This window comes from Gadus chalcogrammus, chromosome 6 (assembly GCF_026213295.1).
Source record: "Gadus chalcogrammus isolate NIFS_2021 chromosome 6, NIFS_Gcha_1.0, whole genome shotgun sequence".
NCBI classification, from domain to species: Eukaryota; Metazoa; Chordata; class Actinopteri; order Gadiformes; family Gadidae; genus Gadus; species Gadus chalcogrammus.
Genome location: NC_079417.1, coordinates 18,688,536 through 18,711,663, shown reverse-complemented (window position 1 = coordinate 18,711,663; position 23,128 = coordinate 18,688,536). Strand labels below are relative to the sequence as shown.

The 23,128-nt window shown below is 45.3% G+C and overlaps 3 protein-coding genes across 6 annotated transcripts; 2 read left to right on the top strand and 1 right to left on the bottom strand.

Annotated features, from left to right (window-relative positions):
- Nucleotides 1-22: 22 nt before the first annotated feature.
- LOC130384418 (protein phosphatase 1 regulatory subunit 3C-like) lies at nucleotides 23-4,301 on the top strand. 2 transcript variants are annotated; one of them, XM_056592593.1, is made up of 3 exons: nucleotides 23-72; nucleotides 174-229; nucleotides 3,184-4,301. In XM_056592593.1, exons 2-3 carry the CDS (start codon nucleotides 174-176, stop codon nucleotides 4,088-4,090), a joined length of 963 nt encoding a protein of 320 aa, XP_056448568.1. In that variant the 5' UTR covers nucleotides 23-72; the 3' UTR covers nucleotides 4,091-4,301. The 2 variants fall into 2 exon arrangements, with proteins under 2 accessions (XP_056448568.1, XP_056448569.1); XM_056592594.1 differs by lacking the exon at nucleotides 23-72 and having other exon boundaries at nucleotides 81-229.
- A 1,075-nt stretch (nucleotides 4,302-5,376) lies between these two features.
- On the bottom strand, nucleotides 5,377-9,134 carry LOC130384676 (phytanoyl-CoA hydroxylase-interacting protein-like). The gene is made up of 4 exons (XM_056592986.1): nucleotides 8,967-9,134; nucleotides 7,046-7,220; nucleotides 6,498-6,615; nucleotides 5,377-6,378 (listed from the first exon to the last, which is right to left on the bottom strand). Exons 1-4 carry the CDS (start codon nucleotides 9,132-9,134, stop codon nucleotides 5,832-5,834), a joined length of 1,008 nt encoding a protein of 335 aa, XP_056448961.1. The 3' UTR covers nucleotides 5,377-5,831.
- A 5,449-nt stretch (nucleotides 9,135-14,583) lies between these two features.
- LOC130384864 (DNA-directed RNA polymerase III subunit RPC4-like) lies at nucleotides 14,584-22,860 on the top strand. 3 transcript variants are annotated; one of them, XM_056593254.1, is made up of 9 exons: nucleotides 14,584-14,719; nucleotides 18,349-18,518; nucleotides 18,720-18,763; nucleotides 18,847-19,004; nucleotides 20,333-20,457; nucleotides 20,544-20,706; nucleotides 21,471-21,718; nucleotides 21,810-21,962; nucleotides 22,487-22,860. In XM_056593254.1, exons 2-9 carry the CDS (start codon nucleotides 18,363-18,365, stop codon nucleotides 22,601-22,603), a joined length of 1,164 nt encoding a protein of 387 aa, XP_056449229.1. In that variant the 5' UTR covers nucleotides 14,584-14,719; nucleotides 18,349-18,362; the 3' UTR covers nucleotides 22,604-22,860. The 3 variants fall into 3 exon arrangements, with proteins under 3 accessions (XP_056449229.1, XP_056449230.1, XP_056449231.1); XM_056593255.1 differs by lacking the exon at nucleotides 14,584-14,719 and adding an exon at nucleotides 17,567-17,689; XM_056593256.1 differs by lacking the exon at nucleotides 14,584-14,719 and adding an exon at nucleotides 17,765-18,254.
- The last annotated feature ends 268 nt before the right edge of the window (nucleotides 22,861-23,128 follow it).

Sequence of the window (23,128 nt, the reverse complement as noted above, 5' to 3'; positions counted from 1 at the left end):
ATAAATAGCAGGATGTGTAACTGCAGGACTACAGGCACCCTCTACAACTGGTGACCTTACAACTCCTTCAATGTAAGTAGCCTTTACCTCGGCCGTATAGTAAAGTACAGATCAGACATGATTGGTAAATATAGCCCAATGAATGCCAGGTTAACCGCCTTTCTGCCGCGCAGATGATGGTCCAACCGGCCTTACGACATGGAACCAACAGGAAGATGACGGACACAACGTAAGAAACTCAATCATTTTCTCATGTAACCAAGGATTCAACTGTTGGCAATCTATCGACAATGTATTACTTTTTGGTATTTTTTTTAAAGATAATTTAGTGTAATTTTGCGGATGAGGATTAGGGTCACAAGCATTATTATTTTGGGCATTCTGAGTTTAAAGTTTTCTTCTCTGGTCAGATCCCCGTCCCGCTATGGGACTCTGAACTTGGTTCGTACAGGTAGTGTAATGGGAAGATTATATTCCCATATTCTGTTTCTCTAGATGCAATTGGTTGATTATGCCTTTTTGCTGACACCCTTGGGGTGGTATAGGGTCAAAGTGTCCAATTTAGTCAACACTAAGGGGCCCCACATCATGATTGTCAATGATCAAATTAAATAATTTTTACTTAAAGGAAAGAGTTTCCTGTAATCTCATGAAGAAGAAGAATGCATAATGGGATCTCTACTCCCTCATGACCGGTATACCCCGGGCACAAAGGTTAACGTTAAATAACGTTAGGAACAGTTAGGTCGGCTTACATGATGAAGTGGAAACAATATATGGATTTTTCCATCACATGTGGAGCAGAGCTTTTCTCAGCATTTCCGAAACCTGTGCCACTGAAAAAAAAGTCCTTGCTTTTGCCAATGTATTGGACTTCTCCTTGCGGAGTGCTTATAGAGAGACGCAGGGCGAACTCCCTTCTGAGGCCTCATATTATTGTATGTGAGGCCTCAGATTATTATGTTTGTTGTATGTTTATTAATTAAATATTTTACCCTAATTGTTATAAATTCGGATTACTCTTTATTCTTTTAGATAGAAACAGTTTAGACAGAAATGATCGACGCGGTCCAAAATTCCCACCACAGTAGCCTGTAAGGAATTTCCCTTCTTTCGCCTCTCAGATTAAAGTCAAAATCCGACTTTAATCTCAGAATTCTGACTTTATTGTCATAACTAAAAATATCCCACACTCAAAAAAATGATTTTTTGCCATAATAAACTTTAAGCTTAACATTTAAATTAAACCTGTTTAAAGTAAATACATCATATATTATATTCATCCATATTCATTAAATACAACATAAACCAGTTCAATAGGAAATTAAATCTGATTTATTCACATTAAGTCTATTTAATCGTTTCACTGGAATTCATTGGATCCACCTGAAGCACGCGGGCACACCACTCTTTCATTCCCGAATAGACCTCGTGCTGATGAATGGACCGAGTTTGGTAAGCTTTTTATCCGTTTAAGTTAACTAGAAACCGATTATTTATTAGATGTCCACATGTTTAATGGGGAACATTAGAATAGATGTTCTGTTACTGAATATAAGCGTTTCTTTATTAATTTAGGCGAGTTATCTAGCACTGTAACTAGCACTAGCTAACTATTTAGCTAACTAGCTGGGTAACCTGGCTAGGAAAATAGTCATGAAACACCATAAATATGCTATTGCTTTCACAATGGTATCGCAAATCCCTTGGCTTATGTTGTGCAACGGCTTGTGCCCTTAGCATTTAGGCATGGTTTACGTCAGGTGGCTAGCACTACGACATTGGGTCTGCCAAAGCATTTAGCTAGCTATCGTATTTCGCATGTCCCCGCGATTGACTGGCTCCTGGCCGTTAAGGTGGAATCGAGGGAGTGGTTGCCGACCGTACACGTCCAGCCGTTGCGTAGGGAGTGAGAGCCTGTTGTCGGGAGTGTACTGGTAATCTATGAAAACGTGGTTGTTTTGATAAAACACAGTTCGAATATATGCTATACTTTGCCATCTCCAAATGTATTAAAACGTCCAAAGATGCCATATTACCACAGTTTTGGACGAGAGTTGGTAATGACGGCTGTTGGGGGGGGGGGGGGGGGGGGGGCATGCCCATGGACTTACATTTATCGTCTCGTGTGAATTGTCACTTATAGCCTACTTTTCCTCAATTTTCATATTCAGGTATTCTCTCTTTGGATTTACTTTGTGAAAACCAGGGCAACCTATTAATAGTAAGTATTAGTGGCATTTTTTGTTGGGTTTTCTCTACTAAAATATTGATCAGCTAATCTGTTCCTTCCACCCTTTATTTTTTATCTGCAGGTTTGATGATGACGACCTAATTTGAGCTCAGCGTTATTCTTGTAATTTAGTGCTCTTCAGATCACACTAACAGTTGCCTCTGGATCAATCTCCTAATCTACTAATGTGTACAACTGTCAATAAATGTATTTGTTTTTTATTTCTTTTCCAAATTCCTTTCCAGGCTCCTTGTTCTCGTAATAAATATGGATAATTGCTCTAATGTATGTCCTACCTTCTTATTTCTTCGCAAAATGATATTTAACTTGTGTTTTTGTAAACAGTGATAGCTGAATTTCAGCAGAATACGAAAACTGAGGTACAGTGAAGACTATTTAAGCCCAAAAGTTAAAATGTATGCATTTCAATTACATGACAATTTTCCATCTATTTTGATCACATAACTCCAATGTAAAAAATGACATTTCAATCCATGTTTATTAATCATGTTCATTCAACATGAATAAAATAGATAAACTCAACATTAATCAATTAAATTGGACTTACTCAGGTATTATGCATAAACCCAATGTATTTGGTTAGATTACATGAACATGATTAATAAAGATGGATTGAAATGTCATTTTTTACATTGGAGTTATGTGATCAAAATAGATGGAAAATTGTCATGTAATTGAAATGCATAAATTTTAACTTTTGGGCTTAAATATTTTTTTGAGTGCATGTGGCCATTTATATACATCTGTATAATTTTGACTCATAGTGTTACCAAATATTTTAGATTTGATATTCGAACGTTATACAAATGCTTCCTTTGAAGATGACCTCAATGAATGTTAAACTGCCTTAATGTTAACTGGTCTGAATGTTAGCTGATAGAGGATGTTATTCTCCATGTGGTTCACCGTCCTCTTCCTTCCTCTTGCAGGGCCCTACCCGAGGTCATCCTCGGCTCCAGGGCCCAGACAGCCGGCCTGATGGAGATCGCGGTCCGGCTGTGCTTGAACCAGCGTCAGGAGCTGTGTCCTCACGTCTGGGTGCCCATCCTGAAGCCCCAGCGGCCCTGCATCCGTCCGCCGCCCAAAACACTGTGCCCAGAATACGTAGACCCCCTGCTGTCCTTAATCATGGACGACATATTACTAGATGACAACGACGATGACGATTACAGCGCCGGGGGGCCGGTCAAAAACAAGCGCGTGGTTTTCGCCGACTCCAAGGGACTGTCTCTGACGGCCGTGCGGTTGTTCTCTGAGGACCAGGACTCGGACCATTTCTCCCTACGGCCCCCGGGGCCCTCGCTCCAGCGGCTGGGAGCCGTCATCAAGACCGTCCTGTCGACGGACGACTGCTACAGCTGCACGGTCGCCACCTGCTGCCCAGGGACGAGGCTTCAGCTGGACTTCCCCCAGCCGTCAGCGGACTTCCAGGCGCTCCGAAGCCGGCTGGCCCGGGACATGGTGGTGCTGGAGAGCTGCGCCGTCCTTACGGAGTCGGCTGTCCTGCGGGGCACGGCGCGAGTCAAGAATGTCAGCCTCCACAAGGACGTGCGCATACGCGTCACGTTCGATTCCTGGCAGAGCTACAGAGACGTGCCCTGCACGTACTTGCCGACACGGTACGGCGGCCCGCAGACGGACATCTTTGAGTTCATCGTCCCCGTGCCCAAAGTGCTCGACGCCAAGAAAAGGATCGAGTTCTGCTTGAGCTATCTGCCCGACGGGCACAGCCAGCCGTTCTGGGACAACAACGAGGGACAGAACTACGGCGTGCTCATCTGCGTGAGCTCCCATCGGTGTCCAGGCAGGACTGCCACGCCACGCATAAACTACTGAAGCGACCACTGAATTAAATGATAATGAGCTTCAATCAAAGAAAATACTGACTGGGTGCCCCGAGGGTTCACCGGGTAGAGCTCGAACCATTAAGGCCCAGTCCTTACTGCAGCGACCGGGGTTCGATTCCTAGCCGTGGTACTTGGCTGCATGTCTTCCACTCCATCTCTAATACCTTCTGGTCTATCTCACTCTACAATAAAGAGGATAAAGTCCAAAAACAAAAAAATAACTGACTACTGCTTCCATTGGCTTGAGTGGGTAATGAAACGTTTATGACTGTATTTTACTTTTGTGATTTTTATAGAGATTATCTTTAATGACTGCAAGTTGTTTCTTAAAGGGGACATATTATATAGATTTGTCCTTGTACCCACATTCTCGTTCTTTTTATAAATAACCATTATCTATTCAATTCATGAACTATGGGGGACATATTATACCACCAGGTGTGAGTGTGATTAGCCCTTACAAGCGTAGTTCATAAATTGAATAGTTAATGGTTAGGCCTGTTTAGAATAAGAACGAGAATGCGGGCACAAGGACAAACTGGGTTTTATCAGGAGGGTGGCTGGCATCTCCTTTAGAGATAGGTTGAGAAGCTCAGCCATCCGTGAGGAACTCAGAGTAGAGCCGATGCTCCTCTGCTTAGATTATATCTCAACAGTGGCCTGGGAACGCCTCGGGATCCCCCCGTCAGAGCTGGTCAACGTGGCACGGGAAAGGGAAGTCTGGAGACCCCTACAGCTGCTGCGTCCACGACCCGACCCCAGAAAAGAGGTTTTTAGGATGAGGATGAGGATGAGGATTTATCAAATTAAAACACTAGCAGTTTAAATTTCCTCATAAACTACAGAACGGAATTCCAGCTGTTATGGCAATGCTCATTTGAAAAATAAAATGACGATGTGGGTCATTCCCATTACAATGAATATGAAGAAGAAGACAGGGCCGTTGCTACAATTCCTGGGCCCCTAGACAAGATTTACTGATGGGCCCCCCTGCGCTGAATTGTTGACGGGGGGGGGTGGAAGGAGCAATTGTTGACCGGGGAGAACAATTGTTGACGGGGGGGGGGGGGGGGGGGGGTACTATGGTAGTACTATGGGCTGGTGATATAATAATAATTTAGAATATATTTTTTTTTTTTTTTTTTTTTCGATTCAGGGGGCTGTGGGCCCCCTGAATCGTCATCACCTTTCACCCCTTATCGACGGCCCTGAGAATGACTATATATATATATACATATAATTATGAATTGAAATATGCATTCCTGGTTCCTCAAAGTTTGGAGTGTTTATAACCCACGTGATTTTACATTACAACATGAATATACAGCAGGTGCAAGGGGCAACACATCAATGCAAATTTCTAAATCAAAAGCAGAGGTCTTAAATAATTGTGAAAGTGGTAAAAAGAAAAGTACAATAATGATCTTACATAAAGCCTAGTTCTGACATGACTAAAGAGTCACACAGGTAGACATGTATAATACCAGTGGTATAGGAGTAGCCAGAAGGATGCAGGGAAGTGCATTACACAATGTAAACATAAAACGTTCTAGTCTGGGAAGACAAAGAGGTCCACGGGGAACCTTTTGGGCTCCGTTCAAATCGTGTTCCCAGTGTTTCACACTATTCAGTACGGGCTCTGCCACCACCAGCCCTGGGCATTGTTCAGTGGTAGAGTGCAGACAGTAGACCTGCCCTCCCATGCTACTGTGTCCGCCTACTGTGTCCACTCAGCGCCCTACGCTGATGTTGCACACCTTGCAGCTGGGGTCCTTCTTGGCGTTGGCCGTGGTCAGACTCATGAGCTGGTGGTGCCCGCTGATCTGCTCCACCGTGCCTGTCTCCAGATGCAGCGGCTCCGTGTACAGCACCTCCAGGATCACGTCGCTGGCGTGGCAGAACAGGGGCTCCTCCCCCGGCGCCTCGGGGGCGATGCACGTCAGGAAGGGGTTGGACGAGAGGTCCAGCTTGGGCAGCCGACCGCGGCAGAAGTTGTCCCCGTCTGAGCCGCCGGGGGCCAGCACCAGCACCACGTAGTGGTACGCCGTGTACATGCAGTAGAAGTCCGCGAAGTAGAGGCTGGTGTTGGCGTCCAGCAGGCTTCCTGCGGGGACCTGGAAGCGCAGGGACCCGTAGGGGGAGTCCTTAGGGGGGAGGCCCGTGTCGAACTCGGTGTTGCAGCTGAGGAAGACCCCGCTCAGCTTGCCGTTGATGGGGGAGCCGTGACTCCCGCTGTTGTCCTTCAGTGAAGGTCGCATGAGTCCTCCGCACTCGCTTCTAATCATCAGAGACAGGGAGAAGCGCTTGAAGGTCAAAGGCGGCTGCCGTCGATGTAATGGTAGATAGTTCCTACATCATGCACTCAAACATGATCGTTATGGTCGACACGCACTCACCTGACGTTTTCAAAGTAGTCCGGGTGCTGGTTGCGGTAGAACACAGAGAACTTCAGCAGCCTCCCGGTGGAGCCTGAGGCCTTGTCCAGCAGCTGCTGCAGATGCTCCATGGCGTAATCTGCAGAGTCAGACGTGTGGATAGAAAACAGGTCATTATCATTAGGCGACATATTCAGACATTTCAATATCAATACAATATTGTTTTCAATATAATTTGCAATCAGGGCATTTAGCAGACGCTTTTATCCAAAGCGACTTACAATAAGTACATTTGTCAGAAGAAAGAGAAACAATATATATCTCTGATAAGATGCTTCACAATGCTAAGTACCATTTTTAAGTGCAAGGACGTACAACATACAATATCAGTAACAACTCTCACTATTTATTATTGTGTTCCATTCCTTGTGTTCATGTGAAAAACAACACTTTGGGCCACTGCCTAGACTCATCACATCAGTGGGATGTCGTAGTCCTACAGCAGGCTAGACATCAAACAAGGTCTCTAGACTTCAAATGACCTACAGTTACAGTCCCATGTCCACTACCTCCTGTGCAGAACTCCACCACCTGACTCCACTCTGAGACCTGGTAGTCGCCGTCGGCCTGTCTGATGGCGGTCTGCACCGCAACGCAGTACTCCGTCCGGGGGCTCAGGAACCAGTGGCCTCTCACGGCCATGGGGAGGGGCACCGCTTTGGCCACCAGCTTGGTCGGCACGTCCTGAACAGACAGACACACAAATAAACACATCGCGTTCACCAGACTACAGGCGGAAGGGGTTATTGAGAGATGAAAATGCATAAGAAAGTGCTCTGATAATCCCAACCCACCCACATATACACACACGCACGCACGCACGCACGCACGCACGCACGCACGCACGCACGCACGCACGCACGCACGCACGCACGCACGCACGCACGCACACACACACACACACACACACACACACACACACACACACACACACACACACACACACACACACACACACACACACACACACACACACACACACACACACACTTTATTTTTCCTGTTGACAACCCTCTCTTAAGCTTTTAAGTAGTGTTCTTCCACAAACCACATTTCAACAGCTCTTAGCCTTGTTTTCAACACAAACCCGGTGTTACACCCAGCCAATCAAATCAGATGCTTTGTTTTGTCCCTGACTTGTGCGGCATGGCTCATTACAGCAAGCTCAGAGGACCAATATCCATGGCAACATGGCTGATGCAACTCCACTGTGTGTCTCGTTTCGTATTAGAGCAAGAGGCAGAAGTCATTCAATCTATAATCGTTGTGAATGGCGCCCTCATCTCTGCACCTCATGAACGGCAAAGTCAATAGTTCACCATGATGATTGGCACTTATATTGTGACATGAAAACCAAAGAGAAATGATTTATGGCAAAAAAATAATGTTAGGTTCTAAAATTTGAGTCTATTGTCTCAGGAAGTAAAAAGACCGGCAGGATATGAATAGGCCTACATGTTGAATTATGTTTTCAATAAAGTGAGTGGAATTGAGATAATATTTTTTCTCGTACATATTTTAAGCTGAGGCCTTTGGTATTTATAGTTGAACACAATTTGCTTAATATGCACAGAATGTGCCAAAACTATTTCTGCAGAAGCTGTGTTGCTGCAGTAGATTTATGTCAGCTTGACTCCATTTGAGCAAAACATTGCTTGCATGAGTCAGTAGCCCGAAGCTGTTGACTGCACATGTTCCACTATGCCTTCATTGGAAGTGACTGCGAGGGAACATCCATTATTCCAGAGTTGACTCAGGCAAAAAAGTGTTTTATATGTGTGGATGATCACAACGCTGCACAGCTCGTCCACATGGCCAACCAAACCATTTAGAAGGACGTCTTGTTCGTCTCATTATGGGGAAACCGGAAGAGAAGACATTAAAACATCATTAACGAACAGACAGTTGTTGTTGCCATCCATGAGGACTGTTTGTGGAGTCATATCATAGATTGAACTGACGTGTGCGCTTTGTTGTTTTGGGCTCTCATGTCGTTAGGTCTTATGCTGATTCCTATGGTACCATGAACTCTGTCGTGTTTGAGATATAGTGACAGCCATGATGGATGTTTTGATTGTTCCTTGCCTCACTTGTTCACCTGCTCGAAGGCTTGATGCTAACGTCTGACGTGAAAATCTAAGCTGTGGAGCAGCTGAGAAGAAGGTCTACATAGTCCCACTGCTACCCCTGAATGGCGCTATGGAAAGACCTTGTGTTTGAAGCTAGGGACAGACCCTCTGTTTGAAGATACAGACCCTGTGTTTGAAGCTATGGACAGACCCTGTGTTTGAAGCTAGGGACAGACCCTGTGTTTGAAGCTAGGGACAGACCCTGTGTTTGAAGCTATGGACAGACCCTGTGTTTGAAGCTAGGGACAGACGCTGTGTTTGAAGCTAGGGACAGACCCTGTGTTTGGAGCTAGGGACAGACCCTGTGTTTGAAGCGGTTGGGGTCGCGGCTCTCCTTGCGGCTCAGGTCGATGAAGAAGTGTGTGGCGCGCGCCGTGTCCTCCGGGGTCATGTCCCACCCAATGCGGAACGAGTCGCAGGTCACCTCGCAGATCTGGATGTTGTGTGGGGTGCAGAGGGGCGTCTCCATGGCTTCAGTCTGCTGCACACAGGGAGACACAAAGAGAGAGGACGGCTCAGTGGCTAAACGGGATCAGAAACCATTTGAAGAACCAGCGCCGTCTGTCATCAAAAGAGATTGAAATTGCGTCTGGCCGTGTTTGTGTGGGAATTGCAGAGCAGCTTTTATAAGAGTTCTGCAGACTGAATCCAATTAACCTTTTACAGATGGAACTTTGTGTGGCCGCGTTATCTACAAGCGTTTTTTAAATGATGCCTGTCCCCCTCCTTCAGCCTCCCCTCCTCTCCCTCCACTCCCCTCTCTCCCCTGTCACCCATCCTTGCCCTCCCCTCTCCCCCCTCCCTTTCTCCCCTCCCTCCTAGCCTCCCTCTATCTCCTCCTCTCTCTCCAATCCCTCCCCTTCCCTCTCTCCTCTGCCACCTTCGCCTCCCCTCCCTCCCCTCCCTTCCCCCTCTCTCCCCTCCCTCCCGTCTCCTTCCTCCCCTCCCTCCCCTCCTCTCTCTCCCCTCCCTCCTCTCCCTCCACTCCCTCCTCTCCCTCCCCTCCCTCCTCTCCCTCTCTCCCCCCTCCCCTCCCTCTCCTCTCCCCTCACTCCTCTCCCTCCCCCATCCCCTCTCTCTCTCCCTCTTCTCCCCTCCCTCCCTCCTTCCCGTCTCCTCTCTCCCCTCCCTGCCCACCCCTCCATCCCTTCCCCTCTCTCCTCTCCCTCCCCCCTCCTCTCTCTCCCCACCTTCCCTCCCCTTTCTCCCATCCCTCCCCCGTCTCTCCCCTCCCCTCCTCTCTCTCCTATCCCTCCCTCCCTTCCGTCTCCGCTCTCCTCTCTCCTCTATCCTCTCCCTCCCCCCTCCTCTCTCTCCCTCCCTCCCCTCCCCTCCCCTCCCGCTCTCCCATCCCTTCCCTTTCTCTCCTCTCCCCCCTTCCTCCCCTCTCCTGTCCTCCTTCCCTCACTTCCTCCCCCCCCCCCCCCTCTTCCTTGCCCTCCTCTGACATTTCCCCGTCCAATAACAAGCGGCGCCCCTGCCCACTGACTGGCCCTGGGCCGGGCCAGTGTATTCTGTAATCCACCTACCAGCTGTCTCCTGGCAACCAGCGCCGCTCTGTTGCTGTGCCTTGGGCATGTATGGCGGAGAACCGCTCCACACTCGTCCGCTGATCCTCCTCTGGGATTCAAACCGTACACAGGGCGATGGAAACAAAAATGCAACTCTGAACTCGAGATGGGGAGAATGGGAAGCGTTGAAAACTTTCCGGCTCAACGGTTGCTAGGCAGGGAGCCCGTCTCCCAGAATTGCGCATTGGGTTTTGAAACAGTTGAGCGAGCTTTAAGCCTTTTCGGCTTTAAGGCTTGTTCCCCAGATTTAGGTTTGACGATACGGGACCGACTTAAGGGCATCGATACGACGCATGGTGGTACGTGGGTCTTTTATCCTCCTGTCCATCGCGAGAGCCGGGGGCTGCGGTTCAGCACACACAGCCTTGGGGCAGGACAGCACAATATCTATCGGTCAGGGTATTGGAAGAATTAGCTGTCACCTGCGCCCTCCTGAGATTGATGGCTGCCCTTCAGCTGTATAGTAGCGAGCAGCAGCAGGTTCTTCCCTGCGACAAATGCGCTTCTGCTGTCATTTCCCAGATATTCCCAGCTTTGAAATATGTTCCTGTGATATCGCAATAATCCCCCTCCTCTCTCTCTCCCCCTCTCTCTGCCCTCCACCTCTGTCCCTCTCTCCACCTCTCTCTCCCCTTCCCTCTCTCCCTCTCTCTCTCTTCCCCCTCCTCTCTGTCTCCCCCTCTCTCTGCCCTCCACCTCTGTCCCTCTCTCCAACTCTCTCTCTCCCCTTCCCTCTCTCCCTCTCTCTCACTTCTCCCTCTTGCTCTCTCTCTCTCTCTCTCTCTCTCTCTCTCTCTCTCTCTCTCTCTCTCTCTCTCTCTCTCTCTCTCTCTCTCTCTCTCTCTCTCTCTCTCTCTCTCTCTCTCCCTCTCCCTCTCTCTCCCTCTCTCTCTCTCTCTTGATTTTGTGATGTTGTCACTCCAAACTATCCCCCCAGTATGTTTTAACAGCAGAACACTCAACTATCACGTCACCACACAAGAAGCCCATTCTCCATCGTTGCCCGCCCAAGCACGCAGAGCATATGAGTGCAGGGCGCCTTAGACCATGCTTCTAGCTCACACACACAACACACACACACACACACGGCTACAATCAGACCATAAGGGTCATTAGCTGCCTTGTTTGGTTGCAGTCTGCATGTGCGGTCTGCATCGGTGCGTCGGGATGGAGAGGCCTGGCTCCGCCTGGCCGGGGGCCGACGGTGAACGAGGTGTCAGAGCCCTGTGACCGGCGGGGCTGCAGCAGCTCATTAAAACTCTGTCAACTGTGAAATGTGTGCGCTAGCTTGCTCTTCACTGGGAGCCAACGGAGGGAGAGCCCTGCTGTTTTCCCAAACACACACTCATGGCTCGCACGCACACTGACACATACAATGCACGCGCTCACACTCACATATTGCGTACACACTCGCATGCACAAACACACACACACACACACAGGCTCACACGCACCCAAGCAACCACACACACACGCACAAACATGCATACAGACCCTGAAATACACATATGCTCACGTGCACACTCATGCATGCTCATACTCCATGGGTCACTTTCGCAGCTGCTGTTCCCTCTCATCTGGGTGTCTCTCTGAGAAGGAATATGGGGCAAGGAGGCTCTCTCAGAAGACATCAAAGCCCCCCATCTCTATGCATGTGTTCCACTTTCGGCTCCGCATTGGAACAGTTGAAAGAAACAATGGCACAATCAATGCCTCGCATTTAATTTGCACGCTTCGACAGCGTCATTTATAAACCCGTTTGGGAAACTTTGGACTGAGCCCACTAATCGTGAAAAAAGAATGGATTACACAGTTCATTGATCTAAAATGGTAATATAGTTTACACAGCAATGCTAAAAATAGACTGCTTGAGAGAAAATTAGTGGATTGTTCGTTTATTTCCTTGCCAGAAAAATAGATTAAAATGCTTGGGTTGTCAAAACACACGACATGTGTGCAGATGGCCCATTATTAAACACATATGGGGAATATAACAGAGATATAGACATGGTGTTCTCCACAGATATGACAATGGATAATTCATCAATTATAAATGAAGTCTAATCATCAGGCACTTAAGAGAATAGTCTATTGTAATGGACTTCATAGAAATGAAACATTCACATCAGCCAAGAAGCAAAACAGATTCACTTACTTGCGAGGTGAGATAATGTCCTAAAGATAATCTTCAAATGTATCTTATATTTTTTATTTATTCGGAGAGAGGAACTCAAATATTAGATAAATACAACCTCACTTGTAGTAAGTCAAATAATAAACACTTAAAATAAAGAAAACGATTATATTCAAACCAAATGTAAAAGGTTGCCTACCTGGATGGCTGGATGGGTGAAGAGATGTACGGGTGAAGTCACGGAGCTGAGATGTAATAGCGTCCTCTCCCCTTCCCGTACCTGCTCCCTCTAATGCTCCTCCACTGCAGTCGATGACAGATCTCCAAGGGAAACCGATTAGGAGGTGAAACCAACACTCAGCCTCCCCTCCGACCCGCGCTGCTTCTCTCACTATTTTTCTCTCGCTCTTTTTCCCCTCGCCCTCTCTTTCCCTCTCACTCTTCCTCTTTCTCTCTCCTCCTCTCCCTTTCTCTCCCTCACACCCTCTATCTCTCTTTCTATCTGGCTCGCTTCTGCTCTTCCTTTCTCTCCCTCCCTCTCTTACTCTCTCTATCTCTCTCTGCTACTCTCTGACTCTCACACAAACAAACACTCTTTTTTTGTAACGGTCTCCCTCTCTTTCTCTCTCACTCCCTCTTTTCACAAACACACAGCCTCCGACTCCTGCTCCCCCTGTCATACGGACCTAGACCAATACCCACACACACTACTTACCCCCCCCCCCCTCCCTCCCAGTATCTCTTTGGCTCGGGGCTAAGATGAGGATGTTTGCTAGTCTATCATGTAGCCATGCCGACTAAACTGAGATCGACTGAATCCTACACGCCACAGTGCTGCCGCGGTACGCACCACTAGCGGTGCCTGGGCCGCTGCCAAGAGGCATAGGTCACTCCATTAGCGCCAACTCATTCACGGCTGAGATGGTGTGTATGCACGGGCCCTGAGTGCCCTTCTAAATGGCATGCACTAGGAACTATGGTAAGGAAGTGGGAGTGTGGGTATGGACCCAGCCGCCCTGCAGTGTATCAGTATCAGTATCACGGAAGCTTTATTGCCCGTTAAGGTCACACATGCAACGTTGTTTTTGTTTTCTGATCAGTTCCCTGAAGGAAAAGAGAATGCAGCAGCAGCCCGGATCTACAATGCACATCGTTGGAGACTGGAGAGTGAAAACAACAAACGCACACAGGATGGGATGCCATATGGACCCACTCCATGGGGGATCTGCCACTGGCCGGGGAGGAGTCTAACGTTGAATGAGTCCACTCAGCAGATTCCCCCTACAGCATTTAAAAGTGTTTTGACGCCCATCAGATGGAATGAAACCATTCCATTGGGATTACATAGGATTAAGAAATACCCTTTCTAGATTATGGGTTCTTAATCTGGCGATTAAACAGGCATACCAAATGTATTTAGGATTCAATAAGTAATAATGTATACAGTACACCAAATATGTATTTTTTTGGAGCAAAGGGGATATTGCAGTCTGAAGGCCATATTTGTTGGCTGAAGTTTCTGAGGTCACGTGTGAATGGAGATAAGATGAAGTTTAAACAGGTACGGTGAGAGAATGAGGAGACGGTGCAGTGTGTGTAGGAAATGGTCTTGGTATCATTCAAAGCTACCATGGGTGTTACACTCATTATACAGAACAGCAATTTCCTCAAAGGGTAATTCATTTGCAATCATCCATCATTAGACACACTGTGACAGCTACAAGGTCGCGTGAAGTTGGAGGCAGGGGGCGCGTGTCTACAGATTCTACATGCAGGATCCTTGAAGTTTTTTTCAGTAAGTAATTTTAATCGGTAGATGTACACACTCGAAAAATGCATACAAGACCTAACCCTTATTTTGTTTATCTACAATTTTCATGCTGGCATTTTTGAAGCAGCGACATTCAATGTATTCCCAATTTGTGTGCTTTTCTGTATCCTTTCTACTTTTAGTGTTAGCACAGTCATGTATCATGGATAAAAAAGGCTTTATGTTGAGCCTTATTGTTAATTATCAGTTAACTTTAATTATGTTAGGTTGACTAAATTTTTTTACATCTAAATGTTTCCTTTATAAATACTATTTATCGATTACTTCTAACCATATTTGCATGCTTAGGGATTTATATTATTACATAATATTTACGTGGTGTCCGAGGTGAACAGAAATAGAGCGCAAGTTTGATCCGCATGAATACAAATGACAACGTCACTCCCGGAACTGTCATGGCGCTGCCCACATGCAGTGTCACATAGCAAAAAGTAGACTAGAAGGTAGTGATTTCAGCAGCCTCATTTACGACTTTCAAAACCAAGTTCAACAATTCTGATAATCGGGAGAAGCATACGGTAATTTACTTTCAGATGTGTCAAATGTTATCCTGCTTAGCGCAATCGTTTTCTTCTTTCCTAGTTCCTTACCTGAGTTATTGACATGTTGGTTGGCTGCTGTATTCGTTTTTTAACATAGTGGATATAGAGGATATCACATTACCTTAACCTATTATTAACCTGGTTCGGATGTCGGTTAGAGTACTTCAGTCGGTAGATGCCCACAGTTTGGTTTACGTGTGTACGTTCGTTCTTTATGTAAATCATTGATCAGCAAACTGCTGTATTATATTTAATTTTAATGCATTAAAAAACACAATTTGGCATAATGTGTAAGAAACAAACCACTCAACATGTTGATGCCTAAATGAATTGATACATAAATATGCTGATACACTAACAGGCGGTACCCATCAACGCTGTTCAGAGTGACGACACCGGACGTTCAAAATGCTTGATCGTGACTTGCACTCTGGAGTTCCCAGAAGTGCTGGGCGGTTCATTCAAAACTGAATAGAGAGCATAAATTTGGAGATAGAATTACTATTTATTGTTATTAGTAATCAATAATTGCATTAGGTTACGATGTGTTTATGGCCCACCGACATATGTACGTAGTAACATCAATGTTTTTTTTTTTTTTATATATAACAATATATATCGACGTGCATAGTCCCCACTATAGTATGCTGCATGGGGATTCTCCCATACTCTGAGAAAGCAGGACTGATGAACGGTTTCCCCATTGAGGCAGGGAGGAGACGCACATGGTAGGCTCAAGTCGGCAGGAGTATTTTATCTGTAATCAAAGATTACAATAACAAAAAAAATTATCAGCAAACGCTCTAATTGCACAAACAAAGAATACACCACTGGGAAGCTTAATGTTTGATTTATTCAGGCACATTTGGAGGCAGACGCTGATGGAGATGCTATTCCCACCGTCTTTGAGCATTGTCCTGTGGTCATAAAGAGGAACGCCTCTGCACCACCATGCACCCCTGGACCTGTAAGAATGGAGACTATAGCCCTTGATCACAGCTATAACGTAAAAGGGGACACGGGTATAATACGTATGAATTCTGAATAATTATACTAATATCTCTTATTACAAAGTAAAGGTGCCATGTCTTCTACTTACTTCAGCTTTAAATACTGAGGAAAGATGGAATGAGGAGACTGAGAGAAGGGAAAGTGAGAGTTAATAAAGAGGAGTCATGGCTAGTGAGCAGAGACAGGGAGAACTGACACCAGCCAGTCAGCCTGCCGCAAGTAAAGAAGCTATTGAACAGTCAAATGACTGTATTGAAAAAATTAAAGAGATAAGAAATAATCAAAAAAAAAGCAAGGCGGCTGAAAAACAAGGTAGGAAACTGCATCTCAATAATAATAATAAATCTTTATTAAGTACTCAGATGGTCCACTCACATCCAACATACACACACACATATGACACATTAAAATACATACTCAAAAAATACTGTACTAAAATAGGTGCAAGCTATCATGCTATGATGGTCCCATCATAGGGTTGGTTAAGGCTATAATGATGCTATTTTCTGATCAATCCAATCGACGCATGAAATTAATCATTAACTTTCGTAACAGTGCCTGACATGTCGGTACATTAGAGGACACAAATAGCTGGCTAGCACTGTGCCACCTAGGAACACGGAGCAACAACCTCATGGCATCATTATATGCCACTCTAAGCCTCTGCATACTTCTCACTCTGTAAGAGGACCAGAGATGAGCGGTATACAGCGGCGTGACATAAGCCCTAAACAAAGCACACTTAACATCAGTGGAACACATGGAAAATTTCCTCAACATCACGTTGGCCTGTGCATATATTTTACACCTTTGACGACGAATGTCACCGTCATCCATGAGATCATCTGAGAAGACATGTCCTAGATATTTTAATTCCCTGCATATTTCTAAGAGGCCATCTGCGAGGTGGAAAGCAGGAAAAGAGGATTTTTTGTCCTCTCTCGATCTCACAACAACAACCTTACTCTTTTTGAAGTTATAGTTGATGTCAAATTCTCTTCCATATTGCGTGCATATCCTCAACAGCTCTTGTAACCCAGCAGAATATGGACAAAGTAAAACCAGGTCATCAGCATACATGAGATGATTCACAACTTGATCTCCCACAATACATCCTGTTGTACATTCATTTAGCTGTCTTGAAAGGTCATCAATATATACATTAAAAATAATAGGGGATAATATTCCTCCTTGACGGACCCCATTCGCCACATGAAAATGATCAGAAACAGTATTATCCCATTTGACCTGGAATGTTTGCTGAGCATACCAATACATTAGAATTCTGACAATATATTTGGGAACATCTCTCATGAGTAGTTTTTCAAATAGTTTTGCATGGTTGATTCTATCGAATGCCTTAGACTAGAGGCATCAATAAAACAGAGAAACATAGAGGTGTTTTGGCGTTGATATTTAGCAACAATCTCCTTTAGAGCATAAATGCATAAGTCAGTACTATGTTTTGTCTTGAACCCAAATTGATTGTCTGTAGTTAATACATACATTTCGATCCTATTTAAAATATTTTTTTCCAGCACCTTAGACAGGGTACTGGCAAGGGCAATTGGCCTATAATTGTCCATGCTGTTTAATTTGCCAGCCTTCTCCTTAAGCACAGGAACCAGCAAAACAGACAAGATGGAATCAGGGAGAACACCATGCACCATGATACCAGAGAAACACATGGCTAACAGTGGAGAGAGCCTATAGCTGGCATGCTTAAGATGCTCTGCAGCAATACCATCTGTACCACATGTTTTGTTGTTATCAGACACATACTCCTTCCACCCAGGATATTAATAAGATAATGAAACATTGAAAGTTCCAGGAAACCTTTTCAAAAGACAACATAGGCAGGCCTGCTTGAGCTGCTCCCCCCGCGACCCGACCCCGGATAAGCGGATGAAGTTGAGAGATGAGAGAACATAGGCAGTAGGTATCCTATTAGACTCTCATTTCATTTCATTTGCACAGAGAGTCTGGCCTCCCTCCTTTGACAAACGTTAACTAATCGCTAACGTTTGACTACAACTCAAACTAGCACACAACCTCAAATTCATTGTTCTCAGCCATCCCTCTGTTCGCTGATTGGACCGGCAATTTTTGGCCAGAGGAAACCCGGGAATATACCGCAAACCCAGACGTAGTACTGAAGGGAAATGAAAATTGAGCGGAAGTACGTAGGCGGGCGGAGCCAGGCAGGAGGTAGACTAACCACTAAAGGAATGAACTGGAACAATGAATCAGAAGGCATTAAAAATGTGCCTTGCTGCGGGTTCAAGTCTGTGCAGGAGCTGCAATTCCCCTTCCGGGAATAAGCCCCTTGCGAAGAAGGATGCGAGGCATCAGATTTGAGCCTGTTGTGTTGACTGAGGTCTTTTGGGTTAGACTCGATGTGAGCGGCTAACTTCCGGGAGCTATTGAGAAGCTCCACGATACGCTAAAATACGGGTCCATTGGAGTGGACGGAGATTTTGTGTCTCTCTAAATGACTCTGGTACCCATTCCCGAACCCCTTCTACTTAAAGATCAGAAAGGGATATTACATGGCCCCATAAAATGTATTTTTTGTATCTGTGTCCCCAATTTAGCGACTGGAATCAGGATGGCTGAACCAGGCACTGGTGATGGCAGTGGCCAGGGCATGTCTACGCCTCGGGGCAGGGGCGCGGCTATGGGCCGTAGAATACCTTCTTCCCTCTCTCCTGGTCGCCTTCCCACCATGCGCTCGAGGGACCTCACCCTAGGAGGGGTGAAGAAGGTAGGGCTGATGAAGGATTATCTGTCCTCTGAATCCTCATGGTCTGCTACTACATACAGGCATGATGATGTATAGTTATCCAGTTTCTAGGAGATGTCGGAATTTGGCGTAATACTAAAACCATTTCTAAATGGGTAAACTTTAAAACTATACAATATCATTTCAACCCATGATAGTTAACATTTATTTGTTGCTTTTCAGAAAACGTTTACACCCAACATTATTGGCAGAAAAGCTAAAGAAGAGTAAGTTCCTAAAATCGTAAAAGATCATATGAAAGACTTTTTATCAACAGTTTGACCTGAAACTGTTTTATTTTGTTTCTTAGAACCAAGGCTGATGGCGAGCATCCGAGGGGCAGGAGGGATGGAGAGCGGGGGGGGCGTGGCCAGAGAGAGAGAGGCAGAGGCCGGGGTCGGCCAGAGGTCATCCAGTCCCACTCCATCTTTGAACAGGGACCTGCTGAGATGACCATGAAGAAGAGAGGTACGCACGAGAAGGGTTGCACAACTACTTTCCTATTGATCAGCAGCACGATAGCCCTTTACAATTAGCCAACGTTGAGCACGTATGCAGAATCTGCGTTGCTACTCTGAGACCACTGACGCCCCTTTGCGCCGGTAGATGACCTATGAGTAGCGGAAGAAAAGCGTAGGCCCCGGCACACGGAGCCATTTTTTTTTGTGAAACCGCACAAGTCTTCTGCGTTTCGGCGACCGTCCAGACGGACCCAGCGGATCCGGTGTCCGAAACCTCACTTTTCTGAAACCATGTCCCAGGGTGGTCTCATAGGGCTGCAACAACTAATCGATAAATTCGATAAAATCGATTACTCAATCGGCACCGTGTGCATCAACAGTCATTCAAAGCAGCGGTAGTGATAACACAACCGGACGGTGTAGAAAGTCCCGTCAGTTAAAAATAGTAATTCAGTTTTTAAATCCATGTTAAAATCGGCAGGATATAGAGGCTTGTTAGCTTAAAGAAAAAGTAGCAAACTGTGTCAAATGTGATGTGTTCAGGTCGGCTCAGTAATATGATTGATGTGTTCAAATGCAACACAAAAAAAAAAGAAATTTGACATTTTGACGAAAACTTAGGTAGTATAGAGATAGTAAAGATGGAATTATGACCTGTTTAACATCCTATCTTGAGCTATGATCATGTTATCAGCAATTAAAGCAATAATACAAGTTATAATTCAACAAAATAATAGAAAAGGTTCAGGAGTCTCAAAAATGGCATCAATATCAATAAAAATTAACAAACTCGTGTCATCTGAGAGAAATTAAGATGATTTAATTTATTCATAACCGTTAGTATTTACCGGTTAAAGATCTTATTGGTTAACCATGGACATCCCTTATATACTGTATATATATATATGTATATCATACATTGTATGTTTTTTTTGTGTTATCCCAATTATGTTTTTTTATTTTTTTATCATTTAATATTACTTTTAATAGTTCCGGGACGTTGGTTCGCGGTAATATATACAGCCACCAGGTGGTTGTTTCAATTCCATTCAAAAACCTTTATGGCACGACTATTGTTGTGCCATAAAGGTATTACCAATGCATTATTTATCTTTATTTTTCGTACCTGATGGAAGTATGTTTTCTTTCCCTACGAGAGTTTTGTACTTTGTTAATAATAAATTACGAATATTAAAAATATATATACGTAAATATTGTTTCAATACATTTGTAGTCAAGGCGGGGCCCTACTGTTGTTAAGGTCGCCTTATCCATACAGTGCTGGGGGAAACGATGGAATGCCCTTTGAAGTGTAAGTGTGGGTGTGTTCCTCAGGTACCTATGAGACAGAGAGGGACGCTCCCACCGTGGGTCCATCGCCCATTATCAACATCAAGAAGGAGAAGAGGGAGACGGAGGAAGAAACCAAAGAGATTCTGCGAAAACTGGAACGAGACAACGTGAGTCCCTCGCTCCGTGAACTCTTGAATAAACATGACTTCAACCACACACGTTCTGTGTTCTAATCCCGGCCCACCTTCTGCAGTTCATAGATGATCCTCACCTCTGCAGCGAGGAGAGGAGCTGCCCTGTCCAGCTCCCTCTTGCGGTGTCGGGTTGGGGTTTTAGGGAGGAGTTTACGCCTGAAGTAGCGAAAATTGAAAAGGAGGAGGAGGAGGGCGTTGACTGCATGGAACCTGAAACGAAAGGTACCGGACACTTTGCGGAGTATAAGGACTTCAGAGTATCTGTGGATGCCTTTTGTTATTGTAGAAGATATTATTGTGCTAATAGGGAAATCTTTACAGGTCGGCCGCCTGATTGTGCAAAGGTTTTCACATCTGTAAGCAGGTCTCCAAAAAGTCTGGAAATGCTTCCTCCATAGGTGGCACTATAATTCCTTGTCAAAGTTAATGACTCTTTCCTGCTTCCCCTGTTGAGGAACAGTTGTATATAGGCCTTTTTGACACGCTATATTTGCCTCTGTGACCAATAATGTCCATCTGGATAGATACATTTTCTGAGTTTTTCTTATGTGAAGTTATTTGGAAATGTAAATATTGTTATTAGTGAAAAGTATTCCATTCCGTAACTCTACATTATGAGAGGGACTTATCTCAGCAGCCCGGGAGGGGGGGGAAGGTGGATGCTGTGGCCGGCAGTTTGTGTAGGCCGTGAATCCTTCTTGTGACCGCTCTCCTAGTGTACAACTGTAAACACCAGATGGAATTATTTCGAATAATAACAAAATAACATGGCTTCATACACATGTATAATCTTTCCAAAGGCATTGCCAGAATCAACTCTGGTCCACGCTCGTTCGGTCGACGGGGGCGGAGCTCGTACCTATAAACTTCTTAATCCTCAGGACTGAACCCTCGTATTCAGCTCAACTGTCGGCCCCAGTGGTATGATCGTGACGTGCTTGACACTCTGGCACCCACAGTCCCTGTCCTCTGCTCCCTCCCCACAGTGAAGCAGGAGCCCACAGAGGTGGAGATCAAGAAGGTGGAGTCTGCGTTCCGGCCCCCCCCGCTGCCCGAGCCCGAGGTTCTGCCCGAGCTGCTCCAGAGGTGGAGCCTGAGCAAAGGGGAGGAGCTGTTCTTCGTGCAGCTGCCCGACTCGCTGCCCGGCCAGCCGCCCAGCATGGAGACCCGTCCCATCAAGACGGAGGTGCAGTCGGCCGACGGACAGGTCATGGTGCAGAAAACGGACCCACAGGTGGACACACAGCCTCCGGAAAATGGCTCTCTCTGTTTGTATTGTATATTTTTTCATCAAGTAAGATGGTAAATTTTTTACTGCATAACAGGAAGACCAAGAGGAGGAGAACAGCTGCACGCTGAAGGACCTCAGAGAGGGCCTTGTGGGGAAGATGTTGGTGCGGAAGTCCGGCCGCGTCCAGCTCATCCTGGGACACATCAAGCTGGACGTTTCTCTGGGAACGTCCTGTGCTTTCCTTCAGGTAAAAGGGCTATTTGTAGACTCAGACCCTGTTTAGACACCTTCCACATATTTTCCACAAATTTTCAAAACATCCGGCTGTGTATTCTGCTCATCTGTTACCATATCTATTTCCTTTTAAGGCTAGAGTAAGTTCGATTTTGAGTCTCACCACTCCCTTCAGGCCTCCTTACAACGCCATTCCCCAAAACCCATGACTAATACTTTAGAATTAGCGCTGCCTAGCCTGCTTGAAGACTCCGATCATAGTAAGAGTGCATGGGCAGAGTGGCACAAGTAGTCTGGTAGAGAGAGGGGCCGGTAGTCATTCCATCAGTCTGAATGATGGGCTTATTACAGGACTGGACAGCCTAAGACACTTGATTGCACTTATTTTAAGTGAGAGCATTTGGTTTTATGAACAAATCATAAATTGCTAAATTGCCTCTCCTAGCTTTTCTGTCACGTTTCATCAATATATTTAGTCTTTTATTGGAAATGTTACTTTTTTTTTTAACCCCATTTTCTTTGTTTTTCTTGTTCCAGGAACTGGTATCTATTGGGACAGAAGGCCGGACAGGGGATATGACCGTATTGGGTCACATCCAACACAAAATGGTCTGCTCACCAGACTTTGAAGCACTCCTAGAAAGCAACATATAATGCTGCTGAAGGCCATGTGAATGGTGGACAGTCCTTTTTGGACCTTATGTTTGTACCTTAAGTACAAAAAAGAAGTGTTTGCTATCACCTAAAGAAATGTATAAATATTGTAATAATAGTGTTCGTTTTGCATTTTGATTCATATTGGTAGTTGAAAACTTCTATATGATTGAACAATTGTTTTGTTTTTGTTGTATAGACACAATTATCAATACTATTATTAATTGATGTACATGTGTGAATAAACAGATTTTTGACATCCCAAGTGCCAATTGTGCTGACTTTTTATATATTATAGTGTCCTATAAATGGTAGGATGTATATTACCATTTTTAGATATTGATATTAAGTTGAATGCTTTTCATTTTCTCGTTTTAGGTTTTATAGTTTTTTAAAACATTCATTTTCTTAAAAACGGTATCTTGAAAGCCCTTCTATTGGCGGCCAAGTGTCAGATCAGTGAGAAACCGATTAAACTGTTTCTGCTCATCGCTACAACGATGAACAAGAACAAAAGACCAGCTT

Coding starts and splice junctions, on each gene's coding strand:
- LOC130384418 (XM_056592593.1), top strand. CDS start 174: ATGATGGTCCAACCGGCCTTACGACATGGAACCAACAGGAAGATGACG. Junction 230..3,183: donor AGGAAGATGACGGACACAAC/GTAAGAAACTCA, acceptor TTCCTCTTGCAG/GGCCCTACCCGAGGTCATCC.
- LOC130384676 (XM_056592986.1), bottom strand. CDS start 9,134: ATGGAGACGCCCCTCTGCACCCCACACAACATCCAGATCTGCGAGGTG. Junction 7,221..8,966: donor CCAACCGCTTCAAACACAGG/GTCTGTCCCTAG, acceptor CTGTCTGTTCAG/GACGTGCCGACCAAGCTGGT. Junction 6,379..6,497: donor GACTACTTTGAAAACGTCAG/GTGAGTGCGTGT, acceptor TCTGATGATTAG/AAGCGAGTGCGGAGGACTCA.
- LOC130384864 (XM_056593254.1), top strand. CDS start 18,363: ATGGCTGAACCAGGCACTGGTGATGGCAGTGGCCAGGGCATGTCTACG. Junction 18,764..18,846: donor GGCAGAAAAGCTAAAGAAGA/GTAAGTTCCTAA, acceptor TTTGTTTCTTAG/AACCAAGGCTGATGGCGAGC. Junction 21,719..21,809: donor TGCAGAAAACGGACCCACAG/GTGGACACACAG, acceptor ACTGCATAACAG/GAAGACCAAGAGGAGGAGAA.